This window comes from Callionymus lyra, chromosome 3, assembly GCF_982586985.1.
Source record: "Callionymus lyra chromosome 3, fCalLyr1.hap1.1, whole genome shotgun sequence".
Lineage (NCBI taxonomy): Eukaryota > Metazoa > Chordata > Actinopteri > Syngnathiformes > Callionymidae > Callionymus > Callionymus lyra.
In genome coordinates, this window is record NC_141820.1 from 22290075 (window position 1) to 22313481 (window position 23407).

The 23407-nt window shown below is 43.4% G+C and overlaps 1 protein-coding gene across 10 annotated transcripts in view; it reads right to left on the reverse strand.

Moving 5' to 3' along the window:
- The window catches only part of pleca (plectin a), an 81237-nt gene continuing 57830 nt past the window's right edge, over positions 1-23407 (reverse strand). For 8 of the 10 annotated variants that reach the window (XM_087787049.1, XM_087787054.1, XM_087787056.1 and 5 more), the window contains 28 exons: positions 23121-23236; positions 22952-23058; positions 21996-22115; positions 21339-21434; positions 20577-20704; positions 20022-20115; positions 19791-19945; positions 19334-19718; positions 18011-18088; positions 17779-17940; positions 17603-17707; positions 17432-17527; positions 16579-16704; positions 16366-16518; positions 16053-16207; positions 15856-15982; positions 15540-15723; positions 15414-15434; positions 13975-14132; positions 13704-13882; positions 13500-13638; positions 13035-13391; positions 12872-12955; positions 12698-12802; positions 11770-11868; positions 7501-10848; positions 717-7417; positions 1-648 (listed from right to left, as the gene is read on the reverse strand). In XM_087787049.1, the coding sequence (XP_087643175.1) occupies positions 1232-7417; positions 7501-10848; positions 11770-11868; positions 12698-12802; positions 12872-12955; positions 13035-13391; positions 13500-13638; positions 13704-13882; positions 13975-14132; positions 15414-15434; positions 15540-15723; positions 15856-15982; positions 16053-16207; positions 16366-16518; positions 16579-16704; positions 17432-17527; positions 17603-17707; positions 17779-17940; positions 18011-18088; positions 19334-19718; positions 19791-19945; positions 20022-20115; positions 20577-20704; positions 21339-21434; positions 21996-22115; positions 22952-23058; positions 23121-23236 (13063 nt within the window). In that variant the 3' untranslated portion in view covers positions 1-648; positions 717-1231. The remainder of the gene's footprint in view (positions 649-716; positions 7418-7500; positions 10849-11769; positions 11869-12697; positions 12803-12871; positions 12956-13034; positions 13392-13499; positions 13639-13703; positions 13883-13974; positions 14133-15413; positions 15435-15539; positions 15724-15855; positions 15983-16052; positions 16208-16365; positions 16519-16578; positions 16705-17431; positions 17528-17602; positions 17708-17778; positions 17941-18010; positions 18089-19333; positions 19719-19790; positions 19946-20021; positions 20116-20576; positions 20705-21338; positions 21435-21995; positions 22116-22951; positions 23059-23120; positions 23237-23407) is intronic. The other 2 variants (XM_087787050.1, XM_087787055.1) reach the window with 1 other exon arrangement.

Below are 23407 nucleotides of genomic sequence, written 5' to 3' on the forward strand. Positions count from 1 at the left end.
TTTCATTCCCATCTTTATTTACACATTATATGGTGTTAAAATAAAATTCCTTGTCACCATTTATTTTGCTATAAATACTTTAAGAAAGGCTCGAGTCAACTGTTCCAGTAACCTAGAGCAGTCAAACCCTCTGAAGCAGATAATAAAACATTATTTATGTGCGAAAATAAAATGAATGGCTGCTGGTTAGTAAATCATGCAAAAATATATATATATTTGTTGGTCGCCAAAGGAACATCAAACAGAAACATGGTCAAAGTTGATATACTGGGTCTTGTGGCAAATAAAAATACTACCAACAATAGAGATCTACAGTCAGGAACATAGCATCCATACATTTTGAGTCTGCGATGTCCAGTGTGTTGAAATGAAATGGTGTCGGTTCAAAGTGTTATTATGACGCTCTGCTGCGTCTTACCTGATAATATTGTTTATCATTCAGCTAAAGCATTGAACTCTTGCAGGCACTTACAAAGCAGGTGTTTACTTAAGGTTAGATGTTAGTGGTCTGAGGACAACGTGATGGCTTGTGAGTTAAAGTGAGTTCAGTCCTCTTGACGCGTTGGACCATCATGTGGAAGAAGGTTTTTGCATAAAGTCTTTGACAACAACAAAGCGTTTTCGTTGGAAATTGACGGAGAGAAGAATCTGAAATAAACAATAGGAATTTAGTCGACATATGGTGGATCTAAACTTTACAAAGATGTTTTATTTACCAATTCAAATGTCATGAAGCGCTGTGTCCGAAGTCTCTTGGTGTCCAGGATAGTCTTGAAATGTCCAGATTGTCACTTGTCGTCCATGTTCGGTTTTTTTATGTCCTTTTTTTCTGATGTTGATTCTTCTCAATTAAAAGTGGGTTAATTCCCTGCTGTTATTCTGCTCTGCATAGTGCCATTGGTTTTTCCTACTGATATCGCCTCAAAATATACAAATATACAGAGAATGTAGTTTTTACAACAACTTGTTTTCATCTTTATTTAATTTAGTGGTCTAACGATGAAATTAAAAACACTTCATCAATGAAAAATAAGCCTCGTCTGTGCAGGTATTTCAATGATCATATAAACTATTATTTATTTGCGTGTAGAAAATTATAACATTAACAAAACTAAAATAATCTTAAACGGTAGCCTGTCATTTTACTTTTTACATTCGATTTTATGGCCTCATGCAGAGCAAAAATGCAGCTGCCTCTTGGTGTGAATCTGTGGTATTTGTTCCTTTAACTTTAGTATCTGCGGCTGTAGCTGGGTGAAGTGTAGGAAGATGAGGAGAAGGTTGTAGTGAAGCTCGATCCAGTTGCGTCAAAGCTGCCTCTGCGCGAGCCTGACCTGGAGCTGGATCTAGAACCTGACCTCGAGCCTGTGGCCGAGCCTGATCCACTGACGCTGTAGGGGCTGTAAAGGCCTTTGCTGGATTGAGATGATGCCTCCAGTAGTCTCAGTCCGGTTCCCTCTTCTACCATGCTCCTGTCCATCGCGTCCTTGTAGGAGATCTTAAGCTTGGTTTTAGGGCAGGTGAGGTACTTGGAGTAGGCACTGACGTCTCTCAATTTCTGGGCTGTACGTGCATCCAACGTGCCTTTTGCAAGGGCCTCATCCAGCTGGACTCTGTTTGTTATATCGGGTTCGATTAAACCACCTGTGAGATACTGGACTTCCAAGAATCTTTGCCCTGCCTCATAGTACAACCAGCCCTTCTTCAGGGCCTGGGCTGCAGACATTTTGCTTTTGGTTCGTGGATCCTCGAATCCGTTACATGCCTTTTGAGCAAGGGTGATTCTGTCCACCATGATTTTATCAACCAGCCCTTTGTTCATTGCATCTGTGACCGGGAACTTCTCGCCTGTGTTTGGGTCGATGATGCCTCCAGTGCAGGCCTGAGCTTCAAGAAGCCTTTGACCAGTGATGTTGTCCACAAGGTTTCTATGGATAGCCTCTGTGATGGACACCTTTTCCAACGTTTCAGTGTCTAGTATTCCGGCAACAGGTCCAGATTCCTCTGTCGGGTCGTTCCAAGTAGTTGCAGGTGTTTTGATAGCAGGTACTGGACTCGAATTAAAAGAGGAGGAGGAACCAAAGGAGGACGAACGTGATCTGCTCCCGCTCATGTTCCCTGATAACATGTCTGCAAACTCTGTGATTGACAGATTTCCTGCTCTGTACTGATCCAGAGCCGACTTGTCAATCAAGCCCTTTGTGATCGCGTCGTCGATGTCATACTGTCGTCCTGATCTCCGGTCGGTGATCACGGACTTGACGACCCCATCGGACGAGGTTCTTGTTATTTCCTCCCATTCACATTCTTGCTCGGCAAGTTCTAGGTATGTCTGGTGATCGATTAGTCCTTTTTGATACGCCTCGTACACCGACATCTCCTTTCCACTCTCCGGATCAACAATGACAACTCTACGTTTGCGAACTGATGATTTGGACGATGTCTTCCTCTCCCGCTTCTTCTCTTTCAGCAACAACAGTGCCAGGCCCGTCTCTGGGTCGATCATGCATCTTTCCATTAACTGCAAATATGTGAGATTCTCTTCAGTGTTGGGATCGAAGAAGCCTTTGGTGTCGTCCGATGGATCAGTGAGAATTTCGTTCATCTCCTCATCAAACAGACCACGTTCATACGCAGCTTCGACAGGCAGACGATGGCTTTCCTGCGGGTCAATGATGCCACCTGTTGCAATCTGGGCCTCGAGTAGCCGGATGCCATGGTCTTTCAATATCAGTCCCTTTTTCATGGCCTGGAAAAGTGAGATAACTTTCCCGGAATAAGGATCTCTGTAGCCGGTCACTGCCCTTTCAGCCGAGAGGAGTTTGTCTTTGAACTCTGGACCAACTACGGCCATCTTAACGGCCTCACTGACATTCAGTTTCAGACCTTTAATGGGGTCAATTACGTAGCCTGTGGCAGCCTGGGCTTCGAGCAGCTCAAAGGCAGTTCCTGGTCTGATCATGTTCTTCTTCATGGCCTGGTAGATGGAGAGACGCTCTTTGTTAGATTCCACATACACGCCAGCGATGCAGCTCGTGCCCTCCAGATATTTTTTAACACTCCTGCTGACTTCCTCCACAGTTAAAGAACCCTCTGTTAACTGATTAAACGTCTCTTGGTTTATGATCTGAGCGCGGAGCAGCTCGTCCACTGTGATCTGCTTCCTAAGGCCCTTGAAGAGAAGTCTCCTGTCTGCCAGGGAAAGTAGTCTTAGACCGCTTTCTTTATCCACTCGGCATCTCTTGAGCAGCTGAGCGTACGACTGTTTCTCGTCTGTTGTTGGATCAATAAAACCTTGGACATCCCCAGGATCTGATATTCTGTCCAGCGTCTCTTTATTAATGTACCCACGCTGCAATGCAACATCGTTGGGCAAGCGGAAGTTGTACTCAGGGTCCATTAGCCCACCAGTCGCATTCTGCGCCTCTAAAAGCCTCAGAGCATAATCCTCAGGGATGAGCTCTTTTTTGTATGCCTGGAAGATTGAGATCACTTTTCCACTGTATGGATCTTTGTATCCTATGGCTGCTCGCTCTGCAGAGAGAAGCTTGTCATGAAGCTCAGGACCCACAAGACCTTTGCGCACGGCTTCATCGACAGTTAAAAGTTCATCTTTGATGGGATCGATGATGAACCCAGTTGCTGCTTGAGCCTCGAGAAGGTTTAAAGCGACTTCTGGTTTGATCTTTCCGTTCTTCATTGCTTGATAGATACTGATCTTAGGTGGGCTGACTGACATTATTCCAGCAACACAGCCAGTGCCAAACAGATACTGTTTTACAGATGGCACTTCCATCACCTCTCGAATGGTCATTTTCTCTTGTTTAAGGAGGTTATAGGTTTCCAGGTCGATGATGCGAGAGCTGTATAGCTCTTCTATAGTGACTCTCCTTCTGATGACGTCACATGACATGCCTTGCTCAGACTTCATCGCCTCCCTTTGCTCGAAGATTTCAATGATTATAATGAGCATTCGATCCTTTGTGATTTGGCCCAAGCGGTACTGCTCCAACAGGCGGCGCTGCTCCTCCTCAGGAAGCATATTTGAGTTGAGCATTTCCCAAATAGTCATGCTTTTCCCTGCAAAGCTCTTGTGGGGGATGTCAATTTGAGTGTTGGCAAGATCACTCTGTGCTTGCTCCTCAGTGTACTGATAGGACTTCTCAACAGGAGCTGGAGCTTCCACTTTAGATAGAGGGAGGAAGCAAAGACCGGAGTTTGGATCCCGTACAGATTTTTCCAGCAACTGTTTGTAGGTAACACTTTCGTTGGTGTTTGGATTGACAAAACACATGATGTCACCCGAGGGGTCTTCAAAAGACTTAGCCATCTGCTTGCTGAGGTATCCTCGCTTAATAGCGACATCATTAGGGAGATGGATGGAACAAACTGGATCAATGATCCCTCCTGTAGTCGCCTGGGCCTCCAGAAGAGGGATGGCATGCCCTCGTAGAACGAGCTCTTTCTTCATTGCTTGGAACAAAGAAATCTTGCTGCCTGTGTAGGGATCCCTGTAGCCTGTCACTGCCTTCTCTGCCAAAAGGAGTTTCTCATGAAGTTCAGGACCTACAACTCCAGCCTTCACTGCGTCGTCTACTGAGAGCTTTACATTTTTTACAGGATCCGTTATGAAACCTGTTGCTGCTTGGGCTTCCAGCAGTGCCAGTCCTGTGTCTTCTTGCAACACCTCTTTTTTCATTGCCTGATAAATCCCCAACTGCTCATTGGATTCCCCTAAAGTGATGCCATCAATGCGATCCGTTCCTTGCAAATACTTCCTAACCTTTTCAGATTGACTGACATCTTTGGGGGTCTTTGTCCCCGCCTGGAGCTGCTCAAATGTCGCCTGATCAATGATGTTGGAATCCAAAAGTGATTTTGGGTCGACCGGTGCTCTCAGACCTTCAAAGCATGCCTCTTCTTTAAGTTTTTCCTCCTTTTCAACCATCGTGACGACAATCTTGATCAGTTCTTCGATTGTCACATGACCCATTCGGAACTGGCGGATAAGTTCTACCCTTCTCTCCTCTGTGATGTAATGAGAGTGCATGATTTCCCAAATTGTGACTTTCTGTCCCTTGAAGGGCCCGTGATCCAACGCCATCATTTTATTCTCCAAAGTCTCTTTTGTTTTGGCCTCTGTGACTTGTTGGTCTTTCTTTGGTTTTGAGGTCTTTTTCGAGAGCGGGAGCAATGGCAGATTAGTTTCTTTATCAGTGATGCATTTATCCAACAGCTGTTTGTAAGTGGCACTCTCTTGTGTATTTGGATCATAGTAGACTTTTGTTTCATCTGTAATCATGTTTAAATTCTTGCTGCATTCCTCATCAAAGTATCCACGTTTGCAAGCGAGCTCTACAGGAATGCGATAGCTCATGTTGGGGTCAATGATGCCACCTGTTGCAAGCTGAGCCTCAATGAGACGAACGCCATGATCTTTCTTTATAAGCCCTTTGTCCATGGCTTCAAACAGAGATACTTTCTTTCCTGTGTAAGGGTCGTTGTATCCGCCAATAGCTCTTTCTGCGGAGAGGAGTCGTTCATGAAGCTCTGGCCCAATAAGCCCGGACTTGACGGCCTCGTCCACAGGCATCCGTTCATTTTGGACGGGGTCGATTATGAATCCAGTTGCCGCTTGAGCTTCGAGAAGGTAAAGTGCAGTTTCTGGAGACAGAACTTCTTTTTTAATTGCCTGATAAAACGGTATTTTCTCTTTGGATTGCTCATCCAGAAGCCCGGCGATGCTTGGTGTTCCCTGCAGTGCCTTCTTTACACTTTCCATCTCAGAGATCTCTTTTGCTGAGACCTTGCCATTACTTAACTTGTTGAACAAGTCCTTGTTCAAGACTTTGGACTCCAGAAGCTCACTGGGAGAGATTGAAGCCCTCAAACCACTGAACATGTTTTGATTACTCTTCTCCTTATCTTCCACCACAGTGATAACAATTTTAATAATCTTCTCCACTGTGATCTTGCCCGTCTTGTACTGACGAATCAGTTCTCTTCTCTGCACCTCCGTGAAATACTCAGAGTTAATCACCTCCCAAATCGTCACGGCCTTTCCTTTGAACTTTCCAAACGGCACCTCAACATGGGACTTACTTAATGCCTCCTTCACTTCCAAGTCTGTGTGCATACTTTCACTTTCGGCTGCCTTCTCGGTTATTGGTAACAGCAGAACACCCGAGTCTGAATCCTTTGTGCATTTGTCCAGCAACATCTTGTATGTCAATTGTTCTTTTGTGCTGGGGTCTATAAAGAGTTTGCTTTCCTCAGTGGGATCTGTGACTTTCTTGTGAGTATCTTCATCCAGCTGGCCCTGCTTGTAAGCAGTCTGGAGAGGAACTCTATGACTATTGATGGGATCTATTACGCCACCTGTTGCCAGTTGAACATCGAGGAATTTGATAGCTTGCTCTTTTTCAACAAGCCCCTTCTTCATTGCCTCGAAAAGAGAAATCTTGTCTCCGGTGTACGGATCTTTGAATCCTACGGCTGCTTTCTCAGCAATAAGCATTCTTTCATGTAGCTCTGGACCAATCAACGTTTCTTTAACTGCCTCGTCTACAGACAACAGTGTGTTTTTAGCTGGATCTACCAGGAAACCAGATGCTGCTTGAGCTTCTAAAAGCATAGCTGCAAAGTTGGGCGCCAATTTGTTCTCAGTCATGGCCTGATAGACGCTCATCTTCTCTTTTTCAGGAGTCAAAATGGCACCAATACTGTTTATTCCTTTAAGGCATGAATTAATTTTGTCAGTTTTTCCGAGTTCCTGCACTGAGACTTTGCCTTTTTTCAGTTTGTCCAATTCTTTCTTGGTCAGAACGCCGATTTCATGGAGCCTTTGAGCAGGGACCTTTGCCCTAATTCCATCAAAACCAAACGGTGGTTCTTTTTCTTTTCTTGAGCCATCAACATCAACAACCGTGCCATTGTAGACCTCCTTTGTAGTGGACACTGTCGTCACGGTAACCATCTGTTCTTGAACGACCTTGTCTGTTTCCTTCATCGCAGAGGGACCTTGTTTCGATGTGGCCTCAAGATTCTGGAGTTTTTCTCTTAGCTTTTTGTTTTCTTCTTCCAAGAGTTTTTCCTGCTCTTTCTTTTGCTTCTCGAGGGCATCCATTTCCTTCTGCTTGTTCTTCATCTCAGCTTCAGCCGCCTTCTGTTTCTTGACGGCGTCGTCCATTATTGCTTGCAGTTTCTTCTTCTCTTCCTCCATCAGCTTGCGTTGTTTTTCCTGCTCATCCTTGAGGGCCTTTGCCTTCTTCACCTCCTCTTCAAACTGTTTCTCCAACCTCTTTTTCTCATCCTCCACAGACTTCTGTTTGATGAGCAACAATTCTTTTTCAGAGATGAACGTCTGCTGAAGGATCACCTTCTGTTGCTCGATTTGCTGTTGTTGACTGTCATTCATCTGTTAGGACAGAAAAAAAAGAAGATCTTTGAGGACCACATCATGGCAACATACGGTATAACATTTGAAATCAAACAACTTACCTCTTTTGACTTTTGATGGAGCTCTTCTGACTGTTTTCTCAAGTTTTCACGCTCTTTTTCAAGCTCATCAATGGCTTTCTTAAGGTCATCGGCCTCCTTGGTACTCTGCAGTCTTTGTGTCTCCAACTTCTGAGCAACAACTTGCGTGGTTTGTTTCTCTGCATCTTGAAGACGGGCCTTAGCCTCGTTGGCTTGCTTCTTGAACTTCTTCGCCTCTTCTTCTGCTTTGGTTTGAGCATCGCTGAGCTCCTTTACTCTCAGTCTAAGCTTTTCTGCCTCAGCTGAGACCTCAAGCTGCCGTTTCTTCTCAGCTTCCAGCGACTTCTGAAAGTCTTCCGTTTCCTTGTTTAGCCTTTGCTGGATCTGTTGGTTGTCCTCGAGGAGCTTTTTGTTTTTTTCCTGTGCCTGGTCCTTTTGTTTCTGGAGCTTCTCTGCTTCAGCCTTTAGTTTCGTTGACTCTTGAATGGCCTGCATTTTCTCCTTGAGCATCTTCTCGGCAAGTGCCCTCTGTTCAGCCAAGTCCCTCTCGGCCAGCTGTCTTTGTTTGGCGGCCTCCTCTGCTGCAACGCTTAACCGAGAAGCCTCTTCGGCCAGACTCTTCATTTTCTCTGCTTCCTCCTCCAGTAGCTTCTGTGAAATGTCCTTGTCTTGCTGCATCAAACGCTTGTTTTCCATCTCAAACTTGAGCTTCAGTTTTAGAAGTTCATCCATTTGAATCTTGATCTTGGACAACTCTTCCGCCACCAGTTCTTTTTGCTTGATAGCGTCGTTTACCTCCCCCTTAACACGTTGAAGCTCTTTGTCCAGCACAGCTTTGTGTTTGTCAGACTCATCCAGCTGCAGCTTCACCACCGACAGCTCCTTCTCCACATGGGACTTCTGCTTGAGAGCCTTCTCAGCTTCATCTTTGTGTTTAACCATCTCAGCGTCTGCCTTCTCCTTGTCTTTCAAAGCAGCCGCCTCGGCTGCTGCACGCTTTGACGCTTCCTCCTCAGCTTCTTTCTTCAGTCGCTCTGCCTCCTTTTGAGCTTTAGCCTGTTTAGCCGCCTCTTTCTCTGCCTTTTTTTTCTGTTTGTCAGCCTCTTCTGCTTTCTGCCGAAGATCAGCCGCCTCTTTTTCAGATTTCTCTTTGGCTAGCTCTGCTGCCTGGGCAAGCTTCTTCGCATTTTCAAACTCCTCTTTCATCTTCTCCTGAGAAAGGCTGTCTTCCTTGTTCTTGGAGAGAACATCTTGAGCTTTCTGCTCTGCAGTGCTACGTTTCTGAACTGCCTCTTTTACTAAAACAACCTGTCGCTCTGCTTCTTTTTCGGCTCTCTCCTTCTGTTGGTTAGCCTCCGCCGCCACTTTCTTCAGACGTTCCACTTCATCTTGAGCCGCTTTGCACTGCCGAGCCGCTTCTTCCTCCGCAGCTGTGATCCTCTTCACTTTCTCCTCGGCTTCTCGTCGTTTCTTCTCCTCCTCAGCTGCGAGTCGTTTCAGTCTCTCGGCCTCTTCTTCAGCTTTGAGTTTGCTCTTCTCAGTCTCCTCAGAAACATCCTTCAGTTTCTTCAGCTCGCCTTCCAGACCGGCCTTCTCCTTCGAAGCCTTCTCAAAGCTGATCCTAATGATGTGAATTTCTTCCTCAACGATTTTCTTTTGTCTCAAGGTCTCCTCGATGATCGTCTTCTGTCGGACCAACTCGGTATCTGAGGAGCTCTTCAAGTGAGTGATTTTCTCAGCGATTTCTTGTTTATGCTGAGACGCCTGATCCTCCAGCAGCTTCCTCTGGTACACCTCGTCTTCAGCCTGCCTCTTGAGTCGTTCGATCTCAGCCTCCTTTGCCTTCAGGCCCATCTCGGCCTCGGTCTTGAGACGAGTCACCTCGGTAATGTCAGCCAGTTTCTCCTTCAGAATCTTCTCCGCATCGGCTCTCTGTCGAGCGGCTTCATCCTCTGCGATCTGTCTCTGCTTCTTCGCCTCCTCCGCATCTGCCCTGAGTCTTGCTGCCTCGTCGGCCAGAAATTTCATCTTCAACGCATCAGACTCCAGAAGCTGCTTGCTCTTCTCGCTCGCTGACAGCGTCTCCTTCTCTGCCTTCACCTTCATCTTCAGCAGAGCATCCATTTCACTGCGGACCTTTGCCAGCTCATCCTCCAGCTGCTTCTTCTGTTTCTCAGTGGCGTTGACGTCATTTTTCAGCCGCTGGAACTCAGAGTCCAACAGGTTCCTCTGCTCCTCAGCGCGTTCAAAGGCAGACTTCAGTCGGATGCATTCCTGTTCTGCAGAAAGTTTTTGTTTGGCTACTTCTTCAGCAAACTCCCTCTGTTTCTCCAACTCTTTCTCAGCGTTTCCTTTCAGTTTAAGGGCAGCTTCTTCCGCCTTAGCTCTTTTCTTAGCATCTCGCTCTGCCTCCAACTTCTGTCTCTCAGCCTCCTCTTGCTCCAAGCTCTTCTTCTGAGCTTCCTCCTCAGCTTGAAGCCTCAAGCGCAAAGCCTCGTTGGCTTTCTGACGCCACGTTTCAAGCTCCTTCTCCGCCTGTTCCCGGGCTTTTCTTGCTTCTTCCTGTTGTCTCCTCAGTTCTTCGGCCTCTGCCTGCAGCTGCAGGACTGTTCCTTTCTCCTTCTTCAGAGTCTCCTCCAGTTGTGTTGCCTTCTCATTGAAAGAAATCGACGTGCTTTGAAACTGCGCTGCGGCGCTCTTCACCGCCACCTCCTCGACCACCTTGATCTGCCTCAGCTTCTCTTCCTCCGCCTGTTTCACCCGCCGTTCTGCCTCCTCGGCTTGCATTCGCAACTTCTGCAAATCATCCAGCGCTTTCTGCTTTTGCCTGGAAGCTTCTTTTTCTGCCTCAGATTTTTTCTTCAGCTCCTCTTCTGCATTTTTCTTTTTCTGAGTCTCTTCCGCCACCTGCTTGCGAAGCCTCTCGGCATCCTCCTGAGCAGCCTTCCGAAGTCTGTCGGCCTCGCCCGCCTTGTCTCTGAGTTGATGCAGCTCGCCCTCAGCGGTCGACTTCTGCTTGATGGTGGTCTCCAGTTGAAGTCTAATGATGTGGATCTCCTCCTGGATCTTCGTGCGACTGATAAGAGACTCCTCCAGCTGCAGGTTCTTGGACTTGATCTCCTGTTCGGACATTTGCCTGAGTTGTTGCAGCTCCTGCTGGATGCTGTGTTTCTGTTTCTCGGCGTCCACGGCCACATCTTGTCTCTTGTTGGCTTCATCCTTCATCCTCAGCTTGAGCTCTTGTGCTTCTTGTTCCGCCTTCGCCGCAGACTGAGCTTGAGCCTCAGACATTTGAATATGTTTGTCTAACTCAGCCTGAATGTCAGCAAAGCGTTTTCTTTCAGCTTCTTTCTCTTTCTCAGACGTTCTCTGGATTTGAAGAAGACAAATCAACAATGTTTTAAAGGGTTTTTCATGAAGTTAAAATTAGTAAAATATAAGTATGTAAAGTTTGTAACTATAATAGCTTATGAGCGATTATGCAGCCGATAAAAAAATATTTTCTTTTATTTGTTAATGGCCCAAAATTGTTGTGTTGCTTTTAATTGTGACTTAGTTTTAAGCCAGAAGGTAAATGCTGAGAATTTGTAACACAACCTCATTAAATAATTGCTTTATTTTAATTCTTAAACACCATATATATTTAAAACGTTTAGTTTGTTGATAAGGTATCAATTTGGTTTTATATCACCGCAAACATTACTAGTGTCAAGAACAATACTAAGGCCTGAAATATTCAAACAAAAGTTTTGTTACTGAAAACCAAAATATAAACTTAAAACAATTATAATTCTGGTTCAGTTCAGCTTTATTGAAAATACCAGAATTTATGTAGCTTTTTAGTGTATGAATATAACATTTATGTTAAAAAAAAATAATGCAAAGTTTATATATTAGGGCAAATTAATATGACATTTCTTTAACAAAATGATTTGCTAATTATATATTACAAGAAAATTTAAAAAGCATCACAAGAGTAATCATTTCTGTGATGCTGGAGCTTACTTGGTTTCATTACATATGATGTGAACTGTGGATGTTTTACTAGTGTATATTTAGGACCTAATTTATGTGACTTACAATTTGGTGATATAATCATCTTAGACGGAGGGTGTGGCTTTTATATTCTTTATAATCATAAAATCTAGCTAGTTTTTTAAATAATCACAGCCTTTTATTGCAGTTTTCTGAAGCTCCTTTGAAAAAACAAGGTCAGACTCGGAGCAAAAATACCTTTGAAGGGCTGGTGTAGTGATGCAACAAAGCTCATTTTTCAGAAAGTGTAATTACCTCATCCTCCTCCAGGCGGCGCCTCGCGTCGGTGATGAACTTGATGTATTGAGTGGTGAGAGTCAACAGCTCGCTGTAGCGGGTCCTCAGGGTCACGTACTGAAGGGAAAACATGGTAAAGATGTTAAAAGAACTTGTTAAAAGAAAAAGATTTTAGCTACAGAACAAGGACCGGAGATGCATCATCAACTTGGGATTAAGCAATAATGTTTAATTATTTAATTGTTTCATCATTACAAACCTCATAAAGATTAAAGAGTACACAACTAACACTTATTTCCTGAAGATAGTCTCAACAGAATAATGGGACGGTTTAAGAGGCTTATGTTAGCATTAGAAAACTCTAAAATGTTTCAATATGCATTTAGAACTGTTATCTGAAGCGTTGTAAATTACTCTATTTATGTTTATATACATGCATATATATATATATATATATATATATATATATAATATATATATATATATATATATATGTTCTAAACAAAAGGTTTTCATGATTTACTTTTATAACCAGTTTTAGATTCCAACCAGAACATACATCACAGACTAGATGACATTCAAACCTGTGCAGGAGCCAAGGTCTAGATTAGGAAATTACATAGTTTGAGCTGATTTATTTGGTGGTTTTGGTAAAATAAGGAAAATGTTAAACTTACTAGCTCATCTAGTCAATAACATCTGCAATTTATTTTAAATTGAGTAAAGAGTTTCCTTTTTAATGCAGCAAGTATACATTAATCTGCTCAACGAAAAGAAACCCCACCAAGGTCACAATAAAAAGATAACATTAAGATATTCAGGTAGATTATGTCTTTTATAATAAATATTGACTCTAGATGGTGTCGTATGAGCCATGTTAGTTAAAGTCTCACACCATCTCTAACAGTGTATCTCAAATAACACGGCATCACGACTGTGAACAAACCTCTTGGATGATGTTGTCGGACGCACACTCCAATTTGGGTTTCTTCAGAGGGGAGGCGATGGGGTCCTCGAGGGCTTTGTAGGTAAGAATCTGGAACTCGTAATCCTAGGAAGAGTAAAATAAATATCTTAGAGTTGTATTTCCTTTTATATGAATTAAAAAATCCATACATACATTGACCGAATCGATGTAAGCCTTTGCGTTTTTCTCGCATTCTTCGATCCTGTCCTTGTTTTTCTCAATGTCTTCCAAGAGTTTCTGTATCGATAGAAATGAAAGATGAACATTCTGCACATACGAGCGACGTGTTTAACCACTAGAGGGCAGACTTCTCTACCTTCTCCGATGCCAGTTGCTTTGTTAGAGCCTTGCTGTCACCAATAGGCACCGTCTGAAGCTTCTCCTGCTGCTGTCTTGCCTCGCCGAGCCACCGGATGAGCCACTCGTAGCTCTCGCTGTAGGACTTCATGTTGCGCCTGAGGAGCTCGAGCTCGCGCTGCCGTAAGTCCAGCTGAGCCAGCACCAGCTGCCAACGCTCCAGGAGAGTGCTGACCAGCTGACGGTAATGATCCAGCTCGGCGTCGCGCTCGCTATGGATCCGGCTCATCTTGTCGTTGACGGCCGACACCTTCTTCAGATCGTCTTGCAGGTTCTCAAACACTTTCTGGTCGTCATCCGCCTCAGAACGCATTTTCTGGTTGACAAAAGACGAATTGCCGAGATTTTAACTTCAATTTCAGAGATTTTTCCCGAAGCAATAAGAAGACAGTAACAAGTAGAATGAGCATTCAGACATAAATACCTTTAGTTGGCTCCGATGGTTCTCCACCTCTTTCTCCTCCGAAGGAACTTTGCTGACATCCCTCAGGCGAGTCTCGTATGTCTTGAGAGTGTCTTCTGCGTCTTGAGTGTTCCTGATGACCACGTCCAAGCCCTTCAGCCTGAAAAGAAACACATAAGAAGTTTGCAAATGCAGCACATGAGCCTCTGGATGTCAGCGACGTACTTGTCCAGATAGATGCTGGACAGGCTGTAGACGTGGTTCATTTTCTTCTGTGTGACGTCCAGTTCTGACTGCAGTGCCGGCGCTGAGCTGGACTGCTGGGAGGAAGCCAGGATTTCATCCGTCTTCTCAGAAATAGAAGTCAGGTCCTTCTTCAAGCCTTCCAATTCTGACTGCACTTTCTGTGATCAGGATCAAGAAGATTAGAAACAACATGTTGCAGAGTTAATTCTGCGGTCAAGAAGGCTTGAGAAAGTATCTTAAATGTTTGAACCATTTGCTCCGCAGACTTCTGGGCGCAGGCTTTGACGGGGTCTTTCTTGATTGGCTGGCGGAAGCGTCCGACGGTTCGATTTTCACAACTTTCCAGTTTCAAATGAATGTCTTTGATCTTTGTCAGGTAAGACCTGCACATGGACTCGTCTTGTTCGCCTGTTAAAAAAACATGTAGAAATTTGATGTTAGATAGTTGTGACCTTGAATCAGTCGTGAAACCACTTGTCCAAAATCCTACTGAAGGCAAACGTTAATGACTAAAGACCATTAGAATGAAATGATATGGACTTTATTAAATAACATGTTTTACCACTATGTTATTGGTGTGTCAAACATTCATACCATAATATGTCAATTAAACTAATCCATAGCTGTGATCTAAATATAGATTTTTTTAGATGGAAGGATGAATGGATGGATGGAAGTTGGAAGGATGGGTTAATGAATTGATGATGAAAGCATGGGTGGATTAATGTTTGGGATGGATGGTTGGATGGCTTGAAGGATGGATGGATGAATGAAAGAAATGATTATGGACGAATGGAAGAATGGGTTCATTAATTAATGATGTAAGGATGGATGGATTCACGTGAGGATAGATTGATCTATGGACCTATGATGGATGGGTGAATGGAAGAATTAATGATGGATGGGGGGATGGAAAAATGGAAGAACTGATGGTAGATGGATAAATGGAAGAATTCATGATGGATAGGTGAATGAAATAATTGATGATGGATGGGTGAATGGAAGAATTGATGGTAGATGGATGAATGGAAGAATTGATGTTGGATGGGTGGATGGAAGAATGGATGATGGATGGGTAGAAGGATGAATGGAAGAATTGATGATGGATGAATGAATGAATTAATTGATGATGGAAGAATGGTAGGATTCATGTGGGAATGGATTGATGGATGGATGAATGGAAGGATTCATGGATGGGTGAAAGAAGGATGGATAAATTAATTAATTAATGATCGACGGATGGATGGATTCCTGTGGGGATTGATTGATATATGGATTAAATATGGATGATGGATAAATGGGTGACGGAAGGATGGATATAACGGGTAGATAGACAGTCAGACAGACAGACAGACAGACAGACAGACAGACAGAAAGTGTCTCACTGAAAGTCACTGAAAGTACTAACACGTTAACAACAACTTTTCTTCCATACAACATAAAACTGAAGAAATCCAGGTGAACAACAAGATCCACATGATTATTCATCACAAAGAGAGAAACATTAACATGCTTTATTAGTTGATCCTGGAAGGACGAGGGTTCATTACTGCGTCACTGGAAAAATGGAAACAGGAAAAACAGTAACCACCACATGCAGAGAGAGAACAGATGAGTGAGACCGAGACTCAAGCAGGAGACGAGAAGGTACGAAGAACAACACAGGAACACTCGAGTGTAAACACTGACCTGCTCTGGACGGCACAAAGTCTGAAAACATGAATTCAACAGTCAATTCCACATGAATTCAAAGCACATGAATTCATGATATCTGATGAATTCAATGGTAAGTTGAGGAGCTACAGGTGGACCAACCTTGCTCTGTTGTGGTGACCAGAGTGTTGTAGTGCTGGTTGGCCTTGTTGTAGTTGGACTCCACCTGCATACGGTCCTCTGCTCCGAACATCTGGGAGTCCTGGCTGTCCCTGAGGAAGTCCTGGTAGTGCTGCTCCAGGTTCCTGAGAGCCAGACGGTACTCCTCCACCCTCAAGGTCTTGAACTGAAAACATGGATAATTTTACATCTTCAGCTCGATGGTGATGGAATTATAATCATTAAAAAAAACTTTCTGTGGGTTTGCCTTGTGTTTTCCACATTTAGATAAAACATAATTGCTAGTAAGGCTTGTTACCATGGAGACGTTCCAGGTCTTGATGATGTGAATGTCCCTCATCAGGTACTGCCAGGACAACAGGCTCCTCAGGTCCACATACATGGTCTGCCAGATCGTCTGCAGCTTCTGCAGGTTTCCGTCCAGTCTGAGGGACAACGAGAGTTAAGCCAATGAGCAGTGAGCTCGGGTCGAGTGGTCCGGGTCAGGACTCTCACCCCGCCACGCCGTTCACAGCGTCCTTGTTGGTGGGAGACACGAGGAAGCAGATGGACGGAACCGACGCTTGGCTGCCTTTGTCGTTCAGAACTTTCCAGGTGAAGGGCTGAGAGTTTTCCAGCAGGGCGCACTCGTCTCCTCTGTGGACGGTGATCTGGAGACAGAGGGAGATTATCCATGACTTTTTAGAGGTTTTTATTTACACTAATGATGAATACTTGATGGTAAGAAACTCTCTGATCAACTATCAGCCTCAACGATAAGGTTTTCACAGGTTTTCGCACCGTGAGGATTATAGAGTGTTTTCATCACCTCCATTTGTTTGAAGTCACAGACGGCCTGAATGGGAAGTTTTCCCTTGATGGGTGTCGCAGGATTCCGAGGCTTCAGCTGGATGACGGTCTTCGCTCTTCGCCTCAGACCTTCCAGGTGAGTCTTGAACTCCGCCAGTTGTTCCTTCTCGTCCTGTGAGGAGCGCGAACCCATGAGTCACGGAGGCGGTCGCGAGGGACCCGACGGACGTACCGATGCGTCCTGCAGGAGGTCCTCCAGCCTGGTGACCGTGATGGAGCGGTCGCACGTGTACTTCCTCTTCATCGTGTCCTGCATCTTCTTCATCCTCTCCTCGGTCTCTTTCACGTCTGAGAAAAACTAAGAAGAAAAGAAACATATGTTTTAGTAGCTTTATTTACAATAGCTAAAAGTAAAACTGACATGTTTTTTATATTCAACATTTGAATCTAATTTTTAATATTCATGAACTTTTGATTAAACACTGAGCTCGACCATTTAACTACTGCAATTATAAAAGGATGTTGGATACTTTTCTTGTTCTACTAGTGAGTGCCTTTACCACAAGATAATTAACCTTAATAAATATTAGACCTAATTTTAACTTTTTGATTCATTTAAAACTAAATAAACACTTTACAACTTGCACCACCACTATGTCTTTAGCTCCCTCTCAGTGAACTCAGTGTGAGTTTAGCTGGTGTTAATATAGAGCTGGCAGTTAGTATGGCCATGATTTTAGGGAATTGCACTAATAGGCCTTAAAATATTTATGCTTTTATTGAATTAATTAATATTATCATTTAATGGTGTGTTTTTAATGTATTCAGAATAATAAAGTTTTAAAATATATATAATATATATCTTATACAGTATATCTTGTACATCAACTAAGTAAACATTACATCTTTATATAAATATATACAGTATATATTTGAGCACATACATAGATAAAGATGTTTAAAACTATTTCAGTATCTTTAGAATTTTTTTTACACGGTGAGAAGTGTTTTGAGGGGAGCTTCATTTTTTAAACATTTTCTGTAGGCGGATCATGAATACAAAGCATGAGAAGGTGATCAAGTACCTGGAAGTAGGCAGTGTTTTCTTTCAGGTGGGTTTCAATGCAGCAGCACAACTGGAGGATCCAACTCCACTGAGTCTGCAAGGCAGCAGTGAACGCCTGAGGAGAAGCAGATTTCTATCTTTAAAAGCAAAGTAAAGCAGTTTTGTTTATGCTTTAGATACGAAGTCTGACCTCTATGGTCTTCCTGGCAGGATGTCCGTCTCTAAGCAGTTTGTCTCCGGAGGCCTGGACTCCGTTCATCTTCTTCTCGCGCAGCTCCAGCTCTCGCATCAAGCCCTGTGTCAGGAGGAGAGTCGAATCAACCCGCAGACGGACAGGAAGGTTGTTTTAAAAATGCTGGACTCTACCGAGTAGTTTTCCTTCTTGGAAGGCATGTTGGTGTTGCGCTCGCTCCAGTCGTAGTTGACTTCTTCTTCTTCTTTGTCGTTCAGCCACATCAGCTCTTTGGTGGCGGCGACCACGAATGCGTGAAGCTGGTCCAAGTTCCTGAGACGAGACTTGGAGGCATTCTGAGGGAGAAGGTGAAGAAGACAGTGAGCACCTTTACTATCATCCTCTTCTTCATCTTTCCTCTCTTACCAGGAGTTTGCCGTAGTGGAGTTCAAGTTTGCCCAGATAGTCGCGGTACGCTGCTTTGCTAGAAGGAGAGAGCTGACTCTGAAGAAGAAACAATCCAGAATTTAGTGAGGGAATTAACAATTGATATTGTGAATTGAGATTTTCAAGACAAGGAAACCAATTTCTTAGATAGAGAGAGAATTATTATTAAATAGTTCTTAAGTTTTGATCACAGGATTTCAATGCTTTGCTTAATGTCGTTCAGTTTTGCTCTGTGCAAATGTTAATTTGCTGCATTTCTATTGTGTTCCATCAACGGGTTGGTTAATGGGTAAGTGTGCCCAAAATTCCAATTTCACTAATTTTCTACTCACCCTCATGTTGACTAAGGATTGTAAATTTCAGAGTAATCCATGTCTTTTTGGAGTTACAGGCAGAAACGTATGTCCATGCAGTTGACGCTAACAGTGCTCACTTTTCTTATTCTACTTGTCCAAAAAGACACTTAAAAACATCCAGATGCCTCCATTTTTTATTCAAGTTTCGACATGAGAAATTGCTCTGAAAATATTTGAATAAGTCTGTATTTTAGGCTTGTTTGTAGCATGCTAAAATGCTACACAGAGAGAAAACACTGGTAAAGTGTGGACAACTGCAAGTGTTTTTTCTCGTGTTTAGACAGTAGACACTTGCACGACTCTGTATATTTGGATGTTTTTAAGTATTTTTTGGATAAGAAAGTGGGCGTAGTTCGCGACCATCATACTGATAGGCATTCTTGTCTATAACTATAAGAAAGAACAGATTAGAAAAAATTCCAACCCTTAGTTGACATGAGGGTGAGTAGAAAATGTGTGAAGTTTGAATTTAGGGGAAAACTACAACTTTATAACAACTCAAAATATCTTTGTTGTAATACAATGATTTTTACCAGTGAATGATAGCATTCTTGTGCAGTTTTCATGATATCTGCATTCTTTTTACAATTTAAGTAATTCAGGAATAAAGTAATCAAACGTCCATGAGATCTTCAAACTGTTGACTTCTGTATTGGCTTCATGTTTGGCCACAGTCATAACAACATTGGTTGGTCAGTAAGTACAGACTTACATTGACTACATTGACTAATGTTATGTAAATGCTGCTGCACCGTAATGCAACCGAAACTCCCTCATTGGACATTTGACGTTAATAAGTTATAAGCATTCTAACATTTAACCAAGCTCTTCACTTGATGTAGCCTAAGAGCTAGTTTATACGTAACCTCATTAAACCCTCTGACATACAATTTTTCTCCATATCTTATGTGTCATTGTTGCCCAGAGAACAGACTAAATCTCTTACCTCGTCCGACTTTGCTCTCTCAATCTTGGACCTGAACTCCTCAATAGACAGGTGAAGTCCACGATGGCTGCCCAGCTGCGACTCCACGGTAGGTAGGTCAGACCCCCACTCTCCGTCGTCCACGCGCCGCTGATTCTCTTCCACCCAGCCCTGGAGATCCTGGACGTATCTCATGGTGACTTCATCCAATTCCGGCCGCACCGTCATGGGGGTCTGTTGCAGGATTTGGACGTTCTCTGTACGGGAAGTGGTGTGGATCTGGCCCATTGGGATGTGGGTCACTTGCATCTGGGTCATGGGGATCTGGCTGGTGGTCACGCCGGACTTGAGGCGGAGGTTGTACTCGCTGCGGAGGTTCACCAGCCGCTCGTGGAGACGGTACACTCTGAAACCAAGAGAAACAAAGTTTCATTTATTGTTGCAGCAAAAAGGAAGGATAGCTCTCTCTTTATTTTACCTGCGATACATCTGTTCAGCCTGCAGGTGGCGCCCATCTTTAAGAAGCTGGACGTCATTGAACAGTAACCTGATCATCCCCTCTGCCTTCTCCAGATCTGCCTCCATCTCTGCAGCGTGCTGGGCGGGCTTCCCGGCACTCATCATCCTAACATCCTGAACCCCCCGAACAAAGCACGTCACTCCCTCAGAAGTTCCATCAAATAATTGTCCTTCACGTCTGGCCTCTCACCGTCTGCAGCAGACCTTCCACTTGGTTGAGCTGCTCCTCGCACACCCCAGACTCCATCTGGACCTTGCTGACCACCCTCTGTAGTCGCTCCAGCCTGCAGGAAGCAAGAGGGGTTAAAGGTCATGACTCAACATTTAATCCAAACAACAGTCGTTTACCCTCTTTTGCGGACGGAGGATTTAAAGTCATATCCTTGATGCAGGAAAGCCATGTTGCCGTGCTCAGTCTCAGCTAGAATTAAATCTACTAGACTCAGCAGACACTCGTGGCGAGAGCTTCCAGATGGAAACTACGCCCCACTTATCCAAATAATCAACTGACTATTTTTTTTTTATGAGTTTGTTGCTAAGGAAACAATCATGAGTTTGACCCAATTTCACAACAACTCTGAGTAAAAATCTTTTCGTGGGCTCAACAGTGACTCATCCTCAAGGTTACCACCAACTTGTCCCATGATTTATTTCAACCGTTTCCTGGCACATTGTGCTTATGTGTGTATATTTTAGTGTGGTTGGCTCTGGCTCGACTGGACTTGCGTGTGTGAGAGAAACTCGCCTTTCAAACTCCATCCGCAAGAGGCGCTCTCGCTCCAGGATGGCCACATGCAGTCGCCCCCATTCCTTCTCCACGTCAAAGGGATGGAACCCAGGGGGAATCTTGACGTGACCGGCCTGGACCGCCGCCTGGAAATGAAGGATATGAGTTCAGAAGCTTTTGATAGACAAACACAAATGACTTCCTCTGCACATAAGTAGGCTTAATGACTCTTGTTAGATCAGATAGACTTTATTAATCTCTCTAGGAGCCTGTTAATCCAGTTTCCTGAGATGATCCTTCTTTTTTCCTTCCCCATTTTGACATTCCACTGACTTTAGACCTCCCAGCAGTTTTGACTTCTTAATTAGTTGCAACTTTTCTGCTGGAAGACATTTTGTTGCCAGTAGCCACAAACTACTCTGTGGTGTTTCGTCATGAACAGATTTTTAAACTTTTTCCAGAGTCTCTAAAACCAACATTATTCACCCTTCTGTCTTGCTGCTGATATGATATTTTGGATCACACATTCCACCCTACCTGCACTCTCCTCCTCACCTGCCTTGATCTTCATTATTCTTGATTAATGATCCAAAGCATTAGAACTGTTGATAGTTACTTCTACTTCATTCATCTTCTCTTTCATCTTTACAGCTCAAATCTCTCCAGCCTTTCTTCTGTCTATTCCTTACAGAGATCACTGAGGAGACTTCTAATCTAACTTTGCTGGAGAAGGAAAAGCATCAGAATCCTCTCCAGGAACTGTTATAGGTTTAGACTCACCTCAAACGACTTGAAGATCTGTTTGGAGCGGTTCTTGTCCGCCTCTTTCGCAGGAAGCTCAGTTTCTTTGAACTTCAGAAATTGACGCCAGAGAACCTGTGATTGAAGAAAAACTCATTTGTCATATTGTTTTAGATGTTAACCTTCTTCTGGTCATTAAAAGACGAGTTTACGAGGCTGTTTTAACGAATAAGGTCAGATGAAGGTCAACTAGGGTCTGTACTTTTCACTGCAATCCCTCAATAATAGTTTAAGTTCAACTGGAGAAACCACCAGACGTGATTCATGTGATCATTATTCAGCAAACACCATAAATAATACGTTCCAGTTTCATTTCAGTTTGATGATTTTTTTGTTGTTGTCCCCGTGACCCAACTCATGACCAAAGTTGTTTTCAGAGTTCGTATGACCAGTGGATTTTTGCTTCAGAATGAGATAAGAAGTTAACATTTAGAAAAGCAAAACATGAACCCTTTAATAGATTTCAAGATATTTCAACCAGACCATTGTTCATTTTTACTTCAAAGCAAGAGCAAGAAAATCATTTCAGAAGTTTTTTTTTTAAAGGTCTTTGTTCATTCAAAGGGCCTTCAAAGTCTAGAGTGTGTTTTAGTGAAACTGGATTTAAAGGTAAGATCGTTAAAATTTGTGAGTTACCTCGATCTCCTCATAGTTTGAGGGGAACTTCCTCTCTTCAAATACCAGGATGTGGTGTCTGATCCACTGCAGCAACATGGTGACCAGCTCGTAGTACTCCTGCCACCGCAGCTCCAGCTCCTGGAATACACAAGTTCAGTCAAGTTGAGTTAGAAAAACTAAGTATATATCGGAGAATCCCAAATGGACATTATCAGGTCAGTTCATATCACATATAATAATAATACTTCTGCAAGAACATTCAGACACTTTTTGTGTATTCCCATTCTTGATTAAGACCCGTATACGGGGCAGAGATAGAGTGATAGATTTTAGTGGGTTTTGGATTTGGCCGGGAATTGTCAGACATTCTCTTTTATCAGGGGCCTCAAACTCAAACTGGCTGGGGTACCACCAGAGGTCGTGGAGGACTGGAGGGTCTTCTGAACACCTTTGACAAATTAGATTGATATTTTGTTGTTGAATGTGATATGAATTTTTGTGTGGTTTCACTGTGAATTTGGGCAATTTTTGTCGAAAAGTAACAATTACTTTATGAATGTTAACATTTTATGTGATGATTTTCACTCCGTATCCATCTGATGGAGAACAATAATAGTGTCTGTTGTTCTTCACACACTTATAAAAACAATAAACGACAACTGGACTATAACCAATAGAAACACCTTTTCAATGCTACACGTATCAACTAAAACTATAATTCAAAAGTAATTCAAAACCGTTTTCTTCATATCAGTACGTTGACTCAACAAGAGTAAAGTTCAAGCTTAGACTGCGATTAACACTTTGGCCCTTAGTGTGATTGTGTTTGACGTTATACAATATAAAAAACATAAGGTTATAGCAGGTCAGCTCCTAACAGATGCATAAACAGCTTGGAGAGCAGATACTTAAAACAGAAAATGGTGACAGCCAACATTTAAAAAGGATTTATGGTGGGAAGGGGGGCGACTCACGTTGGCTTGGACGCCCTGCTGAACATCCGGCACTCTGGGCATGACATCGTACAGTGATGAGACGTACGTGATGATTGATTTCTCATCGGGATGAGGCACGTCAACATCTAAGACAGGCCAACATTTCATTAAAGAAACTCTTATGATAATATGGTAGATAAAGACTCACCCTCGGGGTCCAGCAGTCTAGTAACACCCAGATCCTTCTCTGCCACACTGAAGGCGTGCTCCAGATTCTCCTGGTTGGTCTGGCGGTAAACCTTGTTCATGTCAATCAGGTTGGGCCTGCAGGCATGAACCACGAGTCATACAGTTGATTAAGCACTACTAGATGAACCTTAATTAAGGCTCTCAGTATCCAACACGAACAAGATGGCAGACACTTTGTCAAAGTTGGTACTATTAAGTATCACAGACATTAGAAGATTCTAAATATAAGATAATTTGATCAATTCT